The sequence below is a fragment of the Calonectris borealis genome, chromosome 1 (assembly GCF_964195595.1).
Source record: "Calonectris borealis chromosome 1, bCalBor7.hap1.2, whole genome shotgun sequence".
In the NCBI taxonomy this organism is placed as follows: Eukaryota; Metazoa; Chordata; class Aves; order Procellariiformes; family Procellariidae; genus Calonectris; species Calonectris borealis.
In genome coordinates, this window is record NC_134312.1 from 107459084 (window position 1) to 107482197 (window position 23114).

Sequence of the window (23114 nt, forward strand, 5' to 3'; positions counted from 1 at the left end):
TTCTGTCAGATGGAAGCACTTGCTAATCACTATCTTGAGTAGATAGCAGACACCACAGAAATCATCAAAGCACTATAGCTGAGGGAATGGAAACCACATTTTTAGAAGGCTTTTATATCTGGATCAATCAGTAAGACAAAATGAAAAGATGAATGAGGGCAACAGATATAGTGGACTAAATTATATATTTCCATCTCATACATGTGCTAAAAAGAGAAGGTTCGTGAAGCTCTTCCTTTTGTTGCTGCTCAGGCATAATGAATATGCAAGATGGCCAGTGCCTCTGAACAGGGATTCGGTGCCTCTGTTGGGATGTGCAACCTTTCCTCTTCTCTCTTCTCTCTTCTCTCTTCTTCTCCCTCCCCAGTATAAATGCCGCGTAGCTCTGGTTTATTGCTGCGAGTGGTTCAAGAGGTGTGCTTAACTGCATTCATCCTAACCATCAGCTAAGCATCCGGTTTTCAGAAAGACTATTTAAAATGCAAAACATAAATTATTTTTATAAATGTGTTAATATTAACACATTCTGTCCTGATTTTAGTAAGTTTTGTATTACTTATTATTATTTACGCACTAGAGGAACTGAGATTTAGCATTCTGTTGGGGTCAATTTATAGACTTTATTTTTCAAAACTGTTGATCCTGGGTGAGATGATTTGAGACCAATGAGAAATTCAGTGCTCGGGACTGTGACGTTCAGGTCATGGGCATCTGAGTTTGGAGAGTCTGGTGACAAGTGTGGCTTTTCCTATCCTGCACAGCAAGACTGCAGCAGACCTCAGGAGCCTGGTTGCAGGTTCACATCACTTTCCTCCTGGATCATTTTGTCTTGTGGGCAAGAACTGCCCTCAATGAAGGGTGGGGCATAAAAGAATACATTTGTGTAGCCCAGAGACCATCTTCCTCTTAAAAAAGCTCACTTCTGCGTGTGACGAACTTAACCGTTCAATCCTTCTTTCCAAACAAACAGCTCCTAGTGCTCCACCTCAGAGTGTTTCAGTAACTAAGAACGATGGGAACGGGACGGCAATTGTGGTCACCTGGCAGCCGCCCCCCGAGGACAACCAGAACGGGATGGTTCAAGAATATAAGGTACTGCTGGCATGCCTTGATCCCCTGGCAGAGGGGGTATTGGCCAGGTAGTGACAGCTGAGGTTGTTCGTGGATGCTTGGCTCCATCTACTGGTTAGTCAGAGCAGATGAGATAGCAAATCACTTTGGCTCAAACTCCATATTTAGTAATTCTGTCTAGATGGTAGAAGGCAATTAAAACAGCCTCCATAAATCAAAGCAAAGGGTTAACACTCTTAATTAAAACAGCTACCTTCACGCCTTCATTATAACTTGAGAAAAGCGCATACAAGTAGAGAGGGAACCATACCTGTTTGAGAACCGTTTTGTGACTCAAAGATATTGGCCGAGGTAGTAAATATAAACAGGCTTAATGAGTGGAAAAGCTCAGGGATAATAATTAACAGTGTTAAGATCTGAGTAAATTATGCGTAACTGGGTAGTAAAAACAAATGGAAAACTTTCAAGTAAAGAATGTGGCTGTATAATAATAAATGTATTTAGTGTACAGAAATTTTTCTTTTCTTTCACACAAACACAGTTCTCATTATGCTATTTAATTTTTAACAAATTGTAAGTACATTATAAAATATTTATTGTTTGATGTTCGTTTAGCAACATACACTGTATGTATTTTCAGTTCACATTGTTTTGCGATAATTTACATAGCAAAATAAATGAAGCTGATTTGTCCTAAGCAAGCTACAGATATTTTAAATGTCTAGTTGTGGATATAAGTAAGTTTTATAGCCATGGAGCAGCAGGATCTTTGGTTTCAGTCTCCTGCAAATGCGCATTACTGAGAAAATTTTTCAAACGAGAATGTCTTGGCTATTTTTCAGGTGAAAACACTGTGCTATAAACATATATTCCTAGCCATCAAAACTCATTCTGCTATTTTTTTTCCCTCAGTAGAAATGGGAAAGGGAAAAGATCACTAAGCTTTTGTCGTGGTTTAACCTGGCAGCAGCCAAATACCACGCAGCCGCTCACTCACTCCCCCCACCCCCAGCGGGATGGGGAGAGAATCGGAAGGGTAAGAGTGAGAAAAACTCGTGGGTTGAGATAAAGACAGTTTAATAGGGAAAGCAAAAGCCGCGCACGCAAGCAAAGCAAAACAAGGAATTCATTCACCACTTCCCATGGGCAGGCAGGTGTTCAGCCATCGCCAGGAAAGCAGGGCTCCATCATGCGTAACGGTTACTTGGGAAGACAAACGCCATCACTCCGAACGCCCCCCCTCCTTCTTCTTCACCCAGCCTTGTATGCTGAGCATGACGTCATATGGTATGGAATAGCCTATTGGCCAGCTGGGCCAGCCGCCCTGGCCACGCTCCCTCCCAGCCCCCTGCACATCTGGCAGGGCATGGGAAGATGAAAAGTCCTTGACTAGCGTAAACAATACCTAGCAACAACCAAAACATCAGTGTGTCATCAACATTATTCTCACACTACATCCAAAACACAGCACTATACCAGTTAATAGGAAGAAAATCAACTCCATCCCAGCCAAAACCAGGACAGCTTTATTACTCAATTTAGAGTAATAAAACACCTTTCAGAACCTGGTCAACTGCTAAAAAAATCAGTTTATGGCTTAGTTTCAGATATATAATGTAATTGGAAAAAAAATACTTGCAAAGTTGTTTTATTTAAAGACAGACCTTGAGCTGAAGAGATGGAATTATTTCCATCAAGACACTGCATCAGAGGAATGTTAAGGTTGTAAGGACAAAACAATAAAAGTCAGGAAATTCACATTTCCAGGTGAATATAATACCTAACATACCTCCTAGCATTCAGAGGTAATAGGCTATCAGGTGTAGGAGCAAGCGTATTGTCGTGCTTGTATAGCAGTAGATGGCGCACACTGGCACGTTTCACATCTGCATTTATTGTGTGGATGCCATTATTTTCCTTTGTGCTTTTCACCATGGTCAGAAAACAGATACAATGAATATGTATGTAATTGCTATTTAAGTTGCTATATGTAATTAATATTTTTGTCTAAAAACTAAATAAATGCAGAACGAGTGATTTAAAATTAAGAACTAATAACAAGAAAAAAATAAATAGAAGTCTTGTAAAATTTTCTTTTTTCTTTCCTCTTTGTTTTTCTATCTCCTATGTTTTCTCCCAGAAAAAAAGGTATGCATATGTGGGGGAATTCTGTGTTTTCTCAGCAACTCGGATCTGAGGCAAGAATGTACTACTTTAATTAAAGGATAAAATAAATAGGAAGGAGGATAACGTCTTAACTGAGGAAGTGTCAGTAGCACACACAAAAACCCAGAAATTCCCTCCTTCCCTAGCATGAAGTTAGAAATTCTCCCGTTACACTAATTCTTTCTTCACTTACATGTCTCTTGCAATGTGAATTCCTCCTTCTTTCATAACGTTCTAAAAGTTCGTTTTGACTTGCCTATTTAGGTATACAATCAAATATAATATGACGAGTACTGAAAAACCTGATGTTTAACCTAACATTCTTGTTTTGTGAATTTCTCCATGTATTTGAGCACCTAAGAACAAAACATTTTTATGAATTAGTAGTGCATAGTTACAAGTACAGAATAAATTGGTTTTTTTGTTTGCACATGCACCACTGTACAAGGTGGCAGTAACAATGTCTGTGAAAATTACATAAGGCAACATGATTTAAATCTTTTGTTCCTCACTTTATCGAGTTCTTATTTACGTAAGAGCATTTTCATGGACCATCCCTTAGGATTTAGGAGCAATATTATTAATATTACTAATGATTATACTACTACTGGTGACTGAAACTGTCTCTACTTAGTATCAGAACATAAAAAGGAGATTCTCTTCTCTTCATGTGCTGTGACCTGCTCTGCAGCAGCAGTTATGTATATACGGCGTTGGGATTCTATTTCAAAGGAGCTTAAAATACATTTCAGATCCTCATAGTGTCCCACTAGCCTTGTTTCAATCCTTGGCATCCAGAGAAGGAAAAAAGGGTCTTACAATGTCCTGAAGGTGAAATAAAATTTCCAGTGTCCAGGTGGAAAGGGCTCTACAGAAAGGGCCCTAGCAATTGTTCTATACGTGAAACTCTAGCTCACTCACCTGGCAATCTCCACAGCGGCAGAATTGCACGAGGGATTAAAAGCAGCTACCTGGGTACTAAATCTTTTAGGAGCTTCATATGTCAAAAGCAAAATCTTCCCTCCTGTGCACAATCAGCACAGGTTCAGAAATGCTGCTGTTCTCAGGAGAGTTTGCTTCTGTGCAGATAAAGTACTGAATTTAACTTTCTGGATAAATATTCATTGTAGATCAATACATTTGTGGAAAGGGAATAAAAAGGAAATCAGCGCAGCTTCATCAATTTTTTAGCAGATCTAGGTCAGCTGCTACTTCACTTCCCAACTTCACCAGTTGGGAGTTCAACCATACTCTTAAAAGCATTTTCCACATCAGTGCTGCAGGCCTGAAGAGATAAAAATATCTCACCATGTTGTTTCTCCCAATCATTTAATATCACTGATGTAATTTATAAAGTGGTAAATTGAAGTCGTTAGACCTGTGTCCTGATCTCAACCAAAAAATGAGATCTGATACCATGTTGTTGTCTCTCAATAGAAGACGGCATATTACTCAATCCTTGCCTCTTGCTGCCATTTTTTTAAAAAAAAAGATAACGTTTGGATTCCAGCATAACATTGATTCTCTTGTGACATCATGTGATGAAAGACTTGCCCTTGCAGTTCAGTGAAGGAAGCCTTGCTTGATGAATGATTTCTGAACAAGAGAATTGCAAATTCATTTAACTGAATGCTCTTACTTTGTTGTTTATGTGAACGATTCTTGGCTACGGGGCTTCCCTTATTTGTTCTGTAACTAATGCTTTTAGTTTTATTAGCAGTGATGTCACTGGTTAAACTGTAAATGAATTATGATAAACCCATCAAATAATTTTAGTAGTTGGACCTCCTCTTTGGAACAAGAAGTATCTTTTCAGTATTCATACAGTGCCTAGGACAGCAATCCATGACTGCAGATGTTAGAGTAGTGACAAATTCTGAATTTCTTTATCCAGCAGAAAGGAATGTGTCATCCTTCCTTCTACTTATCGTTTGGTGTTGAATTTTGAACATTTATACATACCATACACTTACTTCCCTGCAGGTTTGGTGTCTTGGCAATGAAAGTCGATACCATATAAACAAGACAGTAGATGGTTCCACCTTTTCTGTAGTCATCCCCTCCCTAGTTCCTGGTATTCGATATAGCGTGGAAGTGGCAGCAAGTACTGGGGCAGGACCTGGAGTGAAAAGCGATCCCCAGTTTATCCAATTAGGTAAGCCTGCTAGTAATCCTACCTATTGGTTTCAATGATTTTTGTTTGTTTGCTTTTGTCTTTTATGGCACCAGGAATACTTTCAAGACAAGTGAAATAGATAGTGTTACTTGATCTCTGGAATAGCAGGATTTGGCATTTCTGGTTTTAAACTTGCCTTAGAACTGCATTCTAAAGATGGGATTATAACAACGCAGTTTTTTTTAATTTCCCAGTTCAGCAGTGCTTTTTGGTTGTCGACTTTTCAAAGTGAATTTTCATACTTAAGACTGGTGTAATAAAACATGTAGGGGAGTATGAATCACTAAGTGTTGGCTCACTTCAGTTTAGGGATGTAATTTGTCTTGATCAGATTTTATCTTCCTTTATTGAAGCAAAAAACCAAGAGCATGCTAAAATTAGGCACAATAAATATCAACTATGTGTGAGAGCTAGTAAATAAACTGGGTACAGGAAAAAGAAGAACACAGATGATTTACAATAATCTTGACCTCCTAACTTCATTTACATCAAACATCTCTCTGTCATAAATGCATATCAGGGGCATTGCTCCCGGATGTATCTGGGTGAAATGCATCTTTGCTGTTGGTTACCTGAAGATTATTTAAAGTAGCTTTAGGTGTAGTCATATGCTGCTTTACCAGTATGCCTGTATCAAAATAATTTATCATTACAGTATATAATTGTGAAAGCAAACTCAGCACGTTGCTTTGGACTTTATGTCTCGTCTATATCTGTATCATTAGTAGATCTTCCCTGTTATTTCACTTTTTATATTTAAAAATCTATGATTACTGCATGTGAAAACAAGACCAACGACTAATACATTCTCTGGAAAATTACATGTACATTTCCTTGGCTATTAAAATGAAGGTCATCTTTAACTTATACAGGCATATGATTCCCAATTACATTAATAGAGATTTTATGACAAAATCACACACAGCTTATATGATATTCCATTAATATGTGCAAAACCCCATATTGGGTTGTTCTTTCCTAAGCCAGCTTCCATTCACAGCTTCCTACAACCAGCTTTCCAGTCAAAGTCAAGTTTCTTCTATATGGCTTAGATCTCGAAAATTTTAAATTAGTGAGGCTTATGAATGTAAAATAATGGGGTCGCCTCGATGTTCAAAGCCAAAGACTTCATAACCACTTTTTTTTTTTTTTCCTTTTCTCTAATGAAAGTTATAATGATAAGCAAATGCTAAATGAAGGTGAATTCTATAATGGAACTTAAGCACTTTGGGGTTTTGGTAAGTGGAAAAAGAAACAAATGAGACTCTGTCAGGGTAAGATTTTTGCCTCCTTCTGGGTTCCTGGCCTTTGTTAAGGACTGTCACTATGTTAAAAAGCATGAAGCAATCACACACCTCAGAGGGTGTTCAAATGTGCAAGTCTGGTAGAATCCATATATTTCCTTGTGGTTGTGGTTTGCTTTCATAGTCTGTACTGCTTGCTTCTAATTAAATGGCATGGCCAAATCTACATATACTGTAGTAAAAATCCCATAATTTGGTTGTTACATGGAAAAGACCTGGAGACAGGAGTCTTGTGGAGATCCATGCCACTAGAAGCAGCACAAAGAAATACCTAGACAGTGCTGCAGTCCTTTTCGGCAACTGCAGGAGGCCGCTGAAAATTAGTACTTAAATTTAAGAGGAGTACCCTTTAGCAGCACAAATCAACCTAAAATCATCAAGGCAGAAGAATGGCTGCAGTTTACCTAACTCTATCCTGTGATAGAAGTTCTCCTACAGCCCCCACAAGGAATCGCATTCTCAGTTCTTGGATGTGCTCCCAGCATGGGGGTGGAGCAGACACTGGAGTTTTCTGGTAGCTCTACTGAAGAAAGAAAATTAATTTATTGATGTCATAAATTGGCACTTTTCACCAGCAATAAATTACATGGTTACAGAGAAAGGGAAGGGAGGCCAGGGAGGGGGAGGAAAGAGGTCTAAGGATGCTACTTTTAGAAGCTTTGAAAGAGTCCTCACTCCCTGTACCTACGTGCTCTAGGAACTGCGTGTTTGCCACTGACAACTTCAAGTTTCTGCATTTCTTCACTGATCCCAACTATTCCTTCAGGAAATCTTTTCCTGATTTCTGAATTAGTACAATCCTTACTTTTTTTTTTAACTAATTGTCATGGTTTAACCCCAGCCACCAACTAAGCCCCACACAGCCGCTCACTCACTCCCCCCCAGTGGAATGGGGGAGAGAATAGGAAGGGTAAAAGCGAGAAAACTCGTGGGTTGAGATAAAGACAGTTTAATAGGTAAAGCAAAAGCAAAACAAGGCATTCATTCACTGCTTCCTATCGGCAGGCAGGTGTTCAGCCATCTCTAGGAAAGCAGGGCTCCATCACGCATAACAGTGACTTGGGAAGACAAACGCCATCACTCTGAATGTTCCCCCCTTCCTTCTTCTTCCCCCAGCTTTATATGCTGAGCATGACGCCATATGGTATGGGATATCCCTTTGGTCAGTTGGGGTCAGCTGTCCCAGCTGTATCCCCTCCCAACTTCTTGTGCACCCCCAGCCTCCTCGCTGGTGGGGTGGGGTGGGAAGCAGAAAAGGCCTTGACTCTGTGTAAGCACTGCTCAGCAATAACGAAAACATCCCTGTGTTATCAACACTGCTTCCAGCACAAATCCAAAACACAGCCCCATCCTAGCTACTATAATGAAAATTAACTCTACCCCAGACAAAACCAGCACACTAATTAAGAATTCCGTGTGTGGAAACAGTATATATTATGTGATTTAGATATTCACTTTTTTTTTTAAGAACTTTTCATTAAAATCAAATGTCTATTTCCTTATAATGTGGTTTTCGTACAAAAATGTGAGACTAGATTGTGGCTGGCTCTGGAGCATCCAAAGAAGAGGTTTGGTTCCCCAGGGTAGCCTACCCTCTTGCACAGCGACCTCGTATTTGAATCTGCTTGCTGTGCAGGGTGCTCCCAGGTTTGTGACTGCAAGAAACGCCTGGGCAGAGTTTCAGCCGGGTGTGTGACAGGAGGAAGGTTCACCTTTTGGAGGCCACCTTCCAGAGCCAGAGGGGAGGACAGGAGACATTGGATTCTCTGAGATCCGAGGTGTGCAACTGCAGTCCCGTGCATCAGCTGAGCTGTGATAACTGACCTTGTGCACGCACTTAACCTGTTACAAAGACAGGTACAAATCGTAAGCTCAAAGCTCTTTCATTTTCCATGTCTTGGCTGACATGAAGCAGCTCGCTGAGCTGCGGTACCCCAGAGTTCCCGTGCCACCAGGGACAAGCCAACAATATATGATTGTTATTCAAAAATCACCTTTCAGTGTTTAAAATCCTGAGATCAACTGAAAAATCACGTGTCTTCTTAAAACACTCCCCTTGGGGCTTCTGAATTTTCTTCTTAGCTTTTGAATGACCTTTTAAAGCTTTCTGTGGAATTGCAAGGGCTGGAAAACCATTTGTTTGTTTGTTTTAAAAGAAAAGTTGATATTTTACATAAAGAAAGGCTTTAAGAGCTTTGGTGTTAAGGAAAAAAATTTCATATTTCATGAGAGCTAGCCACAGCTCACTATATTGTGCTTATAATACTATGCTGTGGAGAAAAAATCACAGAATTTTGATAGAACTTTTTTCCTTGTCACAATATGTAACTTCAGGACATTGGTTACAAAAATGGTCCGTACAGAAAGGTGAGAATTATCACAACAAATTATTTTTTGCTGATCTCTAGCCTAACTTTTGTACAGTGATGGAATACTACCTATGATAGCTTGGCAGTATTACTTATGCTTGTTGGCAAATAAGTAGGGAAATAGGAACATATTGCAACATATTTTGTTCAGGGTATCAGCTCTGAGAAGCCCCACAACTGCAGTTAATGTTACTCTTAAACACATAGTTTGTATGAATATATGGTATGTAGTTAGTTATTAAGAGATGTCTGCACAATTATTATAAATGTTGAGTGCATTATTGAACCAGTGGCTGCCTCAAGTGTACAAAACACAAGAAAGTCTCATTGAATCTTTATTATTGTAATTGCTTCATTTAGGAGATGTGATTTGTGAACTAGCTAGCATGCCTTCAGGGATATTATTCTGTCAGCCCTTCAAGTACTTCTAGTGTGATGATTGTAAGGGTTTTTTTGTTGATATTTTTGTCCTGCAGACTGCAAATGACTTGAAGAAAGTAATCCTTTTTTTTTCCCTCACAGCAACCCTTCCAAACTGTATGTTATAAGATTGAAGTGCAAAACTCATATTTTTCCAGTTTTGGAAATGTATATAACTAGAAAGGTGACATAACAGTATATTCTTAACCTGGTAATATTTTACCAAATAATTTTTATATGGAATCAGGCACATATGTTTGAGGAAACACTCAGACATTATGTTGCAGATTCCAGGTGTTTTGCAAGTTTTGAACTGCTAGAATTAGCAACGTCAACAAAACTTAGATCTTCCTACTTACTGTTTGGACATTTTGTATACTAAATGAGACAGGCATATGGAAAAGTACCATTCCCATAGGTTGTACCTGTACAGGGCAAAATTAAGATTGCTTGCACACCTGTGAACCTGGAATTTCCTGTCTTTTTTAAATCTTTGGTATTCCAGTCTTAATTGTATATTAATCTTTTATTTAACATTTAACAACTTAAATGTTAGTTTTTACATTATTATTATTTATATGAATATTTAACATTAGAGAATTAGAGGTGCCAGTTCGTCTCGATGTAAATTCTAATTAGTTTTCATTGAAGTTTGGAACTTGGAGCTTCAAGACAGTCAAATCGGGTAGTTTGTGAGCAATAGCCATAGCAACATTATCTGTGATTAAAAAGAAGGCTCTTATCTTGGGGTAGAAGAAGAAGGGATGAGTCACTGTGATAATATGCTGGTTTCAGGGAGTTGTGGGATCAGCCTGCTCCAACAACTCTGAGGCATTTTCAAGTACATTAAATGCTGCGGCTGCTGCTCTGGCAGCAAGATGCGCTTTGCCGTAGAATGTTTATGTTCACTTATTATTTTGGCACGTCTCCCCGAGGACTGCAAGCAGGAACAGGAATGTTGATTATGAACCGTTTATATCTCAGTCAAAGCTTCCAGAAATTTCCTGGGATGAAGAAAAAGTACTTTTTTTAGTTCAAGAGCTCTTTCCTGACCGATCATTCAGGATCTCACAGGACTATTATGGAGAGGGAAGATGTCCTTCTCAAAGAAAGGCTTCCAAGATAATATTCTTGGAAATTTTTAGTAATGAGGGGTTCACTAGATTTCATTCCCTTTGCTTTATATTTAGCTTACTTTCTATTTTTGAATTGTAAGAGGAGCAGGACATGGGTCAAATGTGGCCTCTTGAAAGCCCTTCTATCTTCTTTTCTATGATGCTGTTTATATGACTGTACATGAACACATACGCATTTTTCTCTTCACGATGTGTGTAAATATATACCAGCTAATTTAATGTAATGGCTCTAGCAGTCCACCCATGTACACCATGCCATAAGTCTAGTTTCTTAAAAGCAAATATATTATTATGCTGTTCTTATGCTTGCAATGGCTAGCAAAATAATACCATTAAATGAATCTTAATTAAAAATTAGAACAATAAATGTTCAAAGAGATTCTTCAGTATTTTGTAATCTTCAGACATGCATTGACTGAGCAGTGCAAAATGTTTGTATATATAAAACTACTGTCCTTCTGTATGGCTGAATTGTTGACATGTTTAAAAAACATTCTTATTTGGCTTTTGAGTTTGTGATTTTTTTTCCTCTGGATTTATTGTTTTAAAAAGGATTAAAGAAAAAATATTTATCAGTCTTCTAAATTTATTCAGGACCATAGGTTCTCCAGAAATGTTTTGTTGTATTCCGTTAAAATGTACAAGGTAGTGTAGCTGTTTAAAAATAAAGAAATAGTAGGCTTACTTATTTTGAAAAGAGACTGATGATGCAAGTTTTCATATCTTAATATGGCCTCAGCTGCAAAGAGACAAAAGATGAGATAGAGAGTGACAGATTTAATTCATTGGTCACAGTATACTTTATACATTTAAGCCCATCTGGCCACTTGTGTGGAACTTCACTTGGCTGTCTCCATAAAATCTGAAGCAACCCATCTTAACCTTGCACAAATAGGCATGAAATCTATAAACCCAGCAGGCACAAAGGGTGTATTAGTAAGAAAGGAATGAGTCTGCCTGGTGAACTTTCAGACTAGGCAGTGCACTTAGAATCACAGAAGATAAAGGGACCTGCAGTATGAAATAAAATTTCCAATAAGGTAGCTGTCAAAGGCGGTAGTGATTCCTCGTCAAAATAGGTATTTGACCTCGATGTCGCAAAAACTGAAATCTGGAATTCTTCACTGGAAGAACCTGTTATTAATTTAACCATTTCCCATTCAAAAACTTATCATTTTCCAGAAGAGATTTGTTATTTTATGATTTGTTGTGATTACATCCCCTGTTTGTATTGCAGTTTCTTATATTTTATTTAGGCTTATTTTGGAATAATGCAAGACATGTAATCATAAAAAAGAAAATCTATTCACTGCTGAGTTTGTAGGGAAAAGGTGGTGTTTTTTAAGTAAATAGGTTTTAATTTCTCATGTAATTTATATTAATAGAATTAATAACAGCACACTAATCTCTCATTCTGAATCTGTTGTCACTACCCATAGTAAAAAGCAACTAACTGGTGGATTTACACAAGAGTAAAAATGGGTATTTCAAAGACTAAGCTGTGGAATGTGTAAAGCAATATCCGCTCTGAGTAAAGGTTTCAAATTCTTGCCCTCACCCTGTGCAGTAATGAAATTTCCAGTAAGCGCTCACTGTAGTGGTGAAAAATCAGGAAGGCAGTACTTTGTCTTTGAGTTGCTTCATTTCAGTTAGAAAGCATTGGTCGCTAACTGAGTTTTCCTACTGCTGTTCCTAGAAGGTTCTTGCAAAAGTTCAGTACAGAAAGAGCAGAAAAGGCTGCTTCTTACAGGTGCTTTCTCTAAAAATTAAAAGTGTGTGGAAGAATACACATTCTTTATTTTCATGTGGGATATTTAAGGATAAACTGTTTTTGAAACGGGCTGCTGCTTCAGTAATAATAAGACTGCTTGACTATTTTTACCAATTCATAACTCATTTTTTAGTTATCCTTTAGCTTTTTTATCCACATCAAGAGGGCAGGATAGGTTATTTTGTACTTTTACTTCTTTATGTCCTTTTAAATATTCAGTCTTTTTTAATTAAGGTCAAAGTGAGAGACTGCAAAGAGTACGTTAATACAAGATTTAAGTCGTCTGTCAGGAACGGCTAAATTAAAATGTATCCCTCAATACCTGCATGTGAATGTACTTTGAATCTGTAATTTTTCTGTGATTTTCAGTTATGAGAGTGGATGTTTGGTTAGCTGACTTCTACCCATTTCCAGAGCTCAAAGGATAGACTACGCATGTTTCATACTTAAGCTTTCTTTTACTTGCTGTGTTCTTTGCTGAATAATTTTCTGAAGCTGGTGTTGCTTTGCTAAAATAAAAATAAAAAAAAATAGCAGTCCCCAAGTTTGAAATTTATGAGCCTAACTTTCTATTTGTATGCCTAGTGGCCTGATTTTAGCAGGTTTCGCAAACAAACAAAAGTCAGTGAAGTTGGAGGTACCTGTCTTGAATGGAAAACAAACCATTTCTATCTAGACCTGTAAAAAGAGATTTTGAAGAGCAGTCTTAAGGATTTTACCTTGAAAAACTGGACTACGGTTCTGTCAGTTCTTTTCATGCTGCCTTTTACAGTTGCTCATTGAAATTAATTGGCTATTTTGGGTGTCTTTTTTTCAGATTCTCATGGAAACCCTGTGTCGTCAGAAGATCAAGTCAGTTTAGCCCAGCAAATTTCTGATGTAGTAAAGCAGCCTGCCTTTATTGCTGGAATTGGTGCAGCCTGTTGGATTATCCTTATGGTCTTCAGCATCTGGTTGTATCGCCACAGGAAGAAGCGAAATGGACTCACTAGTACTTATGCTGGTATCAGAAAAGGTGCCGTATTATATATTTCACTGGCTGCTGAATGCCTGTTTACTGGCTATTTACTTTATAATCAGTCTCTTGTTCTTCTAAGACTCGATGCAGGAATTATCAAATTACTTCAATACTTTCAGGAAGTGTGGATCAGGAGCCAATGCAGAAAGCAGCAATATTAAAAAACATGCTAAACCTGGCTTTAAAGCATAAGCCTTTAGCAAAATACCCAGACTAGCTTTTCATAAAGGTACTCCTACAAATGAGAAATATAAAGATGGATTTAAGGCTGGGAGCTTCCAATATGCCCTTGCTACCTGACACTGTACCATCTGAAAAGGAGCCAGTGGACGGTAGTTCATTGTCCCTCCTGTTCGGTCCTTTGCTTGCTGCTAAGAATACTAACAGTGGTGTACATTACAGTAACGCTTTTGGTGCGTGTACTTGAATTTTCTTCTGTTCCAGGGAAATGTGGTGAAGTGGCTGTTTGCAAATGCACAACAGTCAATGATACTTTCCAAGACTCTTTCATAAATGCTGTTGCGAAACCCTTCGTTGGGACTGAATTCTGGGGCTATCACATCTTGCACCTGCATTCGGTTAGAATGGGAGCAGTGGGACTAACTTAAAGCACTCTTCGTTTTCATGTTATTGATACCTTTTATATCAGATTGTCGGTGGGCAAGCAGTGCTTTACAGTATACTCTGTGACAAACAAAACTAGAATGTCTATGTGGAAGATCTTCTGGAGTAAAAACTTGATTTTTCCTGATTCAATAATCTTTTGATTAAGCCCCAAAGTTAAGGCTGAATTCAATAAGCTACAGTTCATTACATCTCAAAGCAGTACCTCATAAGCACTCATAGAGTAACAACCATAAATTCTGGAATGAATCAGAAAATGGGAGATCCTGCTTTTGAAGGAATAGATGGAGAATGTTTGACATCTAGCAATCAAAATATAGACCTAGAATTAAAGGTGCACACATCTTAATGTATGAAAGGTGTCATGAGATTACGTTCTTTAGTCACCTCAAGAATGAATGTGTGATGGGCAAGACAGATAGGCAAATATAGCACAAATGTTTTTAAACAGTAGCAGTGTGTTGGTATGAAAAAGAAGCAGTGCTAAAAATAGCAACTGAGTGAGTGGAAACATGGAAATAGTGCTGGAGTGTTGCAGAGTTTAAGTGTCCTCCATGCTATTAAAGCATCAATGCTCGTGGTAGACGTCGGGCACAGTGGTTGTAGCAGAGTTGTAACCACAGAAATCAGGGATGAATTTCACCTTTGATTTTGTTCTGCTAGGATTTCTTAGATAAGACAGACCCCGACATACTGCTGCATTGGCCTGCGCTGTTTTGTTTTACTAATAGCATGCTGCCATACTGCCTTTCTACAGTTCTATCAAACTAACATCACTGTGCTTTCAGCAGTACCTATGATTAAGCAAAAGGCATACAATTTGTCCTTAAAAATGGTTACTTTAATGACATCAGCTATTGTTCAAAACAGCTGTGTTTTTCAATATCTGTAAAAATATCTTTTGTGTAATTTGGTGGGGATTTCAATGAAAATATGCAGAAAAGTAGGGTCTGCATCTCCATTATCAAGTATTCTTCAAGAAAAAAGCCATCTTTAGTGAAATACAAATTGCAAAGTAGTTTGCCACTCGGCAGTGCATCAAGTCAGCACTGCAAGCCCGAACTTCCTTCAGTCTTGCATTTATTTATTTATTTTTATGTGTAGCTTCAGGCCTGACATCTGTTAAAATACTTCACTACTCCCACACATACATATTATACTAGCACTTTTACACACGCAGAAGAGTTTATTAATAGAAGCTCTGAGAATTAAGTTGTTCTTTCGTGTGGTAGCGATAAAGATTTCATTTAGCTGAACCTCTGTTCATCCGTTCCTCAGTTCCTTAAGAAACTAAAGTAGGTTTAGTACTTAGCTCACAGAAGAATAATGAGACAGTAGTTTAAGATTTTTTTTCATGTCCTTGTGATTGCAAATTAATTTTGAGACACTTCATTCTCTTTTGAATAGCTCTGGTTTAAAAGCACCTTCTATTTTAATGAAAGCTTGTTACTATAGTTCTGTATTTTTGAATGTAGCTAAATTAAACTTGACTGTGTGAAAAGGCCTAGCTCAAAGAAAATACAATGGAATTCCCAAGATATAGAGCTGTGCTACAAATGAAGCCTGAAACGGGCAAATGCTCAGAGGTTTTTCTTTTTTTGTTTAGTGTCATATCCCTGGAAATAAATTGGCTTGGTAAAAGGCGGGGAAAACTACAGCATATCCTAAATTATAACAACAAGATGTTCTGGACTCCCCCCAAACATCAGAGTTATTGTAAAAACTAGATTAAGCAGTTGTTCTCTTAGCCAGAACCTTTTCTTTCTGTGCCAGGTTTGCTGATCGAATTCTATCTCAAGGCTACTTTTAGTGAATATTTTATTGTTTCTCTTACATTTCTCTTTGCTGTCATTAGATCGGAAAGGGCAATGTTAGCCTTTTTCTGCCCATCAGTGATAGAAAAACTATACTGTCCTGTCAACAGGAGGGGGAGCATGTGCTAATAGGAAGAGCAGATGCTAGTGCTCTGTATTTGGATTAGAGACCCTATTGATCCAAAGAGGATTTGTAGTAGCTGTGAGAGTGAAGATTGTCAAGCAATGTCATTGCTCCATTGTTAACCTTTCCCTCTTAAAGGCAAGGGTTGAAAGGTAGAAAGGTGCTACATCTAGGGAGATCTTTTACCTTTTTTTGTGATTATTTAAGAAGGAAAGATAATAACTCTGTTTAACAGTCTCATTTATGAAAACAAAAATTAATTGCTGCAGTAGATTTTAGTGCCTTTATTACAGTGAGAGTTGGTGCCATTCTTGATTCAGAGACAGTAAAACAGCAGTTCTCTTTGTTCCTTTATATGATTATTATTTCCTTACTGAATACTTAAGCGTGCCTATTAGTTCAGCGTAATGAGCATTTACTTAGTGAACTGCAGATAAGATTCAATAGGACCTTGATAAGGCTTTGTTAAGGAATTTGTCATTCTGCATTCCAAAATGATTAACAGTGTGGGGGTTTTGTTTGTGGTAGGATTTTCAGAAAAACTTAAAATACCAAATTGAGGGGTATTTGAAAGGCTAAACCACAGTCCCGTCCCCTCAGGAGCACAGTAGAATATCCAGCTATTTTTCAGAATAGTACCTGCAGAGACAAGCTTCTTTCTGAATCGTGAATTTAATTTTATTTCTATATCAATGTGACTGAACTACTGGGTTAGTTATATACATTTGTTTTATGTTCAGCTGTCTGCTAGATTTATACTAATGTGGTATGTTTCCCTTTCTCTCTTCAGCTTAATAACCAGTTTGTATTTTGTTTTGATTTTTCAGTCCCGTCTTTTACCTTCACACCAACAGGTATATATTTGCACTTTTCCCCCCTTCTTTGTTACTTTAGCATGTGTTTGTGGTACTGTTTCTCTTTTTCTGACATAACCAGCCCAGCTGTTCTGAAGGTTTTTTTAAACAATTTCATTAATGACAGGTATCATTATTTTGTTCTCTAAGTAGTGTATATTTGCTTTGTAGCTGACAAATCTTGCCATTTGTTGTACCATCTTGTAGCATACCATTTGATGCAAGCATGCCATTTTGTAGTATGATCCCATCAGTTTGTACAACCTGGGCTCTCTTCTTGCATATTACGATGGAGTAGTGTGGCCTTCTGCATCTAGCGATGCAAAAGGTGCTTCTGATGGAGGAGGAATCACCTAGCAGAGCCCAGATGCTGACTTGAAAGGGATTCAGTGGGATTATAGTTGGTGAAACATTTGCTGCTTTTTTTCCCTCTGAATCTGCATTAATCCAGTGACCTAGGAGTTGTCTGCTTTGGAAGATACAGAAAATCAAAGTGTTATAGCAGTTAGATTTCTTTGCTTGCTGCCTTAAACTGTATTTGTGCTATGAAATTTTAAAATAATCCTCCTGCTCTACATAAACAGAGGTGCATTTCAAATTCAGAGTGGGTTTAAAATCATCTTCTATTTCTTTTTGCTTGGAAACGTACAAAATATGACATTACCTGAGCCATAGCCCACCAAAGTCCGTGAGAGCCTTTCCATTCTGTAGAGCTGATCTTCAGTCGGTCCCACAGTCTGGCAGCTCAGCGGCTTTTCCTCTACAGTAGATACAATTCAACCCATTCAGTACCCACCAGTATACTGCATGCGTTACTTTTAGCTACAGCCGGAGTGAACAGACAGGTTGTTTCTTCCTCCTTTGTTCTAAATCGCTTATTTTCACAAGAGGTCTCTGAGACTTGCAGGACGTGTATATCCAGGCAGGGTAAAAACCACCTACCCCCTTCTCTGCACACTCACATCAGCGGGGCATACTGGCTCAAAATGAGCACTCTACTAATTTGGCCTCTGGGCAGCAGCTGAGTTACATCCTTCCAAGTTGGGCCGCAGATGAAGCAATCTCATGTCTGTCTGCATTCATCCACACAGACCTAATCGTAATGGGTTAGATTCTTAGCCACGTGCTTTTAATCACATTGAATAGTATCTTGTTTCAAAAGTCAACCTATTGTGTTCAGTGGAGTTGCTTACTGTTCGGCATGAGTCAGAGTGGCCCTTAATGTTTCTGAAGTCCTTTGAGATCCACGATGGAGACTAATTCAAACTATTATTATTTTGCTGTTACTTTAATTGGCTTAACAGAGGGCTTCTGTTGCAATCACAATTGTAGCACACTACTGAAAATCTGCAGAGGTTGGTAGGTTAGCTAACGTATGTTTTCTCAGTTGGATTCTTAACATCAAAAGAAAATATCAGGGCTCCATAAGATACGTCAGAGCTGCAAAATAAATAGCACTGAGATTTTTAAAGAAGAAATTGGAAAAAACACGAAGTATGTAAAACATTTAAAGGAAAAAAAAAACCCTTTTTCAATCCAGGATCCCAGTCATTAGTTCCATTGACTTTAAATGGAACCAGACAATCTTCTTTAGCATTACCTATAGAAAAAGACTTACCTATAGCAATGCATCCTACATTTTAATCCTGTTACTGTAATCACTGCCAGCATTTATCTCTCTCTTGCAGGCTCCCAGTTTGGAGTTCTTCTAAAGAGCAGAATTTGGCTGCTTTTTTTCAAGACATTCCTAGTTGGAAAATGTAGAATCCATCAGCATTTGCAGGGAGGCAATCTCCTTAACCCTTTGCCAAACCCAATGCAAACCTGCAGAATTTATAGCACTGTTTCTTCTTGGATGTTTGCATCCTAAAAACTAACTTTTCAACCATGATGCTTCCTGTGAAGGATATGCAATTCATGCCAAGAAATAAATGCATGTGGACATCCACTTTGTTAATGTGTAATGCTTCTGAAACGCTAGCAAAACTGTTCCTTCTAACTTAGGAAGTATTCTTTCTGCCAGACATTCTTTACCAAGATATATAAATTTAAATTTTTAGATAAAAAAAGTATCATTAATAAATCCAGTTGTAAAATGTTACAAAACGCGAAGCTTCTGTGGACTTTTAGAGTGTGCGGGTTCCAGGAGTATAGTGCAATAACATTCAGAAAGAGCATGTGTTTTTGCTGTAGGTTCAACTGTAATGAGCCATTGTTTACATTGGAAGTAAGGTCTGTTATAGAATCATGATACCTCTTTAATCTTACCAAAATAATAAGGTAGAGCAAAGCTTTAACATCTAGCCATTCATGAAATAAATATATGACCTAAATTCTTCCACAGAGTAACTCCACTGAAGTCAGCAGAGTTATGCTAAGGATGAGTTCAACCTGATGTATGGCTTCCTGCTTTCTTAAGTGATACATGTGTGTGTTTGTGTTTTTCAGAACAGAACTGAAATACAAAACTTTGTTGAAGCTAAGACTAGCAGTTATCAAGCAACACAAGTATTATGTATAAACTTGCATTTGAAGGAGTAGCTTGCAGAATGAGACTCAGAATTAATGTATAAACAATACACCTTTATTGTCTTAGCTAAAATGAAACAAAGGCAAATTTAATACTGTTATTTAAGGAGTCTTATGATTTTTAAATTATTTCTTTTTTTTCTCTTTAACTATTTCAGTAACGTATCAGAGAGGAGGAGAGGCCGTAAGCAGTGGAGGCAGGTAATTATGTGTTTTATTTTTAAAGCTATAAATCATGTGCAACCAAATTTAAGGATGCTAGGAGTACAATTGCCCTTGTAAGTGATGGCAGAATAACCACTTGCAATGGTATGTTTTAATTTATTATATTAATTTATACATTTTGGCCATATATTTTTCTGTTTAGAAGGAGGATATATGGTTTGAATTTTTAGGTTGATTTCCAAAGAATGAGTGGTAATATTTTCAGCTTTGTTAACCTGTAAAAACTGCATCTCAAAAAATGAGCAGCAGAGGGAGCACTTTAACTTCAAAATAAAGACCTGGCTTACCAGCTGATTAAGGGAGTAAAAGTAATTAAGTCGTGGCATTTATGAAGATTAAGAAATATAGCTCGTTCACAAATACTACAAAGAAAGAAAAAGTTTATTGGAAAAAATTGCTGAAGACATAAACGGCTTATAACGTGACTTTTTAAGAAAAAATCTTGCTCTGAATGCAAAACAGTTAAAGCATCGCTTGCAAGAGATGGGGCACTGAAGGAGAGGGAAGCAGGTACGTTTTCAATTTAAAGCCCCCTGGTTTGAGAACCTAGCCCATTCCAGATTGAGGATTTAACTGAAACATGTTTACTGGGTTTACGCTTAATGAATGGCAGTAGAAAAAACTGTAATTTACGTTTCCTGTGTAGAGGTGGAGTTTTCTTCAGGAGGCAAAATAATGGTTTTAGCAAAAAGGCGGGTCAGAGCAGTATCACTTTAGTAGCACACCTTTTTTTTTCTAGGTCACATTCAAGCATGCCTTTTTATAAGCATCTCAGTTAAAGATTTGGCATGATGCTGAAATAAACTCTAAAATCTCAGAGAGCAGCTGGGCAATAAATTCCTATACCAATTCCAGTTTCACAAGTGGCATCTTGTGATTCCTAATTTGCAAGACTGTACAAAAATTTGGTAACGGTAAAGATTAGGCATAAAATTAAACATTCCCAGTCTTCTTGAATGCTGTGCAGGGGCAAGGCTACTCTGCTGCTGCTGCTGAACCTGGCACGTTAAGAACAATTGCAGATATGTCTGTCCAGCATTGAATGCTGCTGTGTTGTTGTAGCCCTAAAACCATGGAGGAAAACCTCTAGAACAGTTACCATGTGATTTTTGAATGGACAAATCTGTAAATCATTGGGTTACTGCCTTCACCGCAAGATCGTGAGAAAATAAGAGAAAACAGAGATGAACCTTCTCTTTCCCTGACAAGGTTGTTCAAAAAGATAAGCAGTTAACATCCTTTCTGTTCTTTGTACCACTGTGCTTTCTCGCTCTTCCCATAGCACAAGCTAGACAAAGCACACTCACATAGACTCAGAGGACAGAAATGAACCTAGAATTGTCTACATCGTATACAGTCATTTTGGTACCGCTAAAGAAGCAGCAGCATTTTTTACTGTCCTAGTTTTAAGGATCAGTGCCACAATCTAGCAGTGTAATTGATTCAAGGTGCTAACGTCTATGCTTCTTTTGCTCATTTGCATATATAGCATTTACAGAATGTATGATGTTGTACTGTATTTTGTAGAATATGAAACATACTTCCGCAATATTAAAAAAATGTTATTTTTACATATAAAACCTTTACTCTGATTTCCAGACTTAAGGTTTTCACTTCCTTAAATTATATTTGCAATGTTTTGGAAAGGTTTGGCATTTTTGCCAAGTGCATTATGTGAGCATGTTAAAACATTATTCAGAATTCAAAATATCACAGTGATATGTTTCAACGTACCCCCACTTCCGCGATGCTGAAAAAATACCCATTTCTGTGGCAATCCCTTTTCTAGACAGCATTCAAGTAATGGTAATTGTGGTGGATTGACTTGCTCAGTCCACCCCCCACCCCAGACCCAGTACGGTAATTGCAAGGATTCAAGGAATTTGCTGCAAAGGTTAAAGATCTTTGGAAATTATGATCTCTGATCATCACCAGGCTATGGAGCTGTAATGGAAACATGTCTTGCCTACAGTTCCACCTAAATGGCTCCAATTAGTAGAGTTTTCATCTACTTATATACTTCATACCACATTTCTTACATGACAGCAGGTGTGAATGCAAAGTAAATTTTAGAAGTAAAGGACCTTTAACTCTCTATCCAAAAATCCAGTACGCAGGCCTTGACAGTGCTGAAACATTCTGGAAGGCTTTTTCTCCTCCAAATGCCTCGAGGTGTAGTTTCATTGTAAGAGCAGAGTGGTAGGGAAAAAAGCAGGGTATTTCAAATCAGCTGGCCTGCTCACAGGACTACATAGCTGTACATTTTTTTCAGATTTACAAAAAATACTTGTTTAGTGCATGTGTATTGGCTGGTTTGTTAGCCTGACAGTAAGTCAAGCCTCATCACCTCCTATGTTAAATTGTCAGATGGCGTATGCAGTACAGAAATATATATACACATACATGTATAGATATTTTAAATATCATTCTAAGACTATGACTTAAGCCTGTAGCACTGACAGACTATATCCCCCACAGCTAACTGTTTGCAGTTTGTATTCTCAACTTGCAGTTTAAGAGGATTAGCATATTTTATTTTTGAAGAGCATCACATCTGATATTATGGAGACTAGTTTCTGCACTATTTCAAATGGAAAGTTGCCTGTTAAGTCCTGTGATGAAAGAGACTATGTTCCTTTTTTTTTCAATATGACAGTGGCTAAAATTATCTATTTTTAAAAGCACCTCAGTTATCAAAGGCAATTTTAAGTTGTTAGGGGATGCTACTTGTGTGGGTCTTTATAACATGCCATTGCATTGTTAGCATGAAAACTGAAGAGACACCAAAGATTCTACAAAACATTCATCAGAGCATCTTTCACACTTACTAGAAAAATTCAGCAACTTGGAAACCAAGGAATGCTATTTCTTTCTGCTGATGGCAGGAATACACTTAATTCCAAATGCAGCCGATATGCAGCATTGATAGCTGGATATTTTTAAAGGTGTTGAGTATTCCCAGTTACTTTAAACTTGCTTAGGAGCTGCTGCTGTTCCACCCACATAACGATTAAGCAAGTGGCTTACTCATTAACAAAAATGTATCGCACACTCAGTATGCTTAGTGGGATCCAAATACTCCCAAGCGACAGAAGTTTCTGTAATCTGCTGTTCCCTTTGATCCACTACAATAGTACTATCTGATGGTGAGGAGAACTTGGCTTCATAAATCACCAAGATCTTGGGAGTATTCACATCCAAACTCAGCTCTTCCTTCCACATATTCATCTCGCTTACATGTCTGAATTTGTTGTTTGTTTGACTTGCCAATTTCCCCTTTTTTACCTTGCTTTCTTTAAGAAAGGGAGAAGGGGCAGAAAAACAATAATGCAACTTTCCGAGAAAAAAACAAAACAAACCAAAACAAAACCAAAGTGACAGTTAAAGATTGCACACAAAGGTATATGTGCAGTTCAGCAAACTGAACTGATACTGTCCTTTGCTTTTCACTTCAGTGTCTTACCAAGGAACAGGTTATGTAGGAGACTATAAACCATTAAATATCTGAATCAA

The 23114-nt window shown here is 37.8% G+C and overlaps 1 protein-coding gene across 1 annotated transcript in view; it reads left to right on the forward strand.

The window, feature by feature from the left end:
- The window catches only part of ROBO1 (roundabout guidance receptor 1), a 540394-nt gene that overhangs the window by 488827 nt on the left and 28453 nt on the right, over positions 1-23114 (forward strand). The window contains exons 17-21 of the mRNA XM_075170312.1: positions 971-1092; positions 5221-5392; positions 13231-13428; positions 16821-16847; positions 19535-19577. Coding sequence (XP_075026413.1) covers positions 971-1092; positions 5221-5392; positions 13231-13428; positions 16821-16847; positions 19535-19577 — 562 coding nt within the window. The remainder of the gene's footprint in view (positions 1-970; positions 1093-5220; positions 5393-13230; positions 13429-16820; positions 16848-19534; positions 19578-23114) is intronic.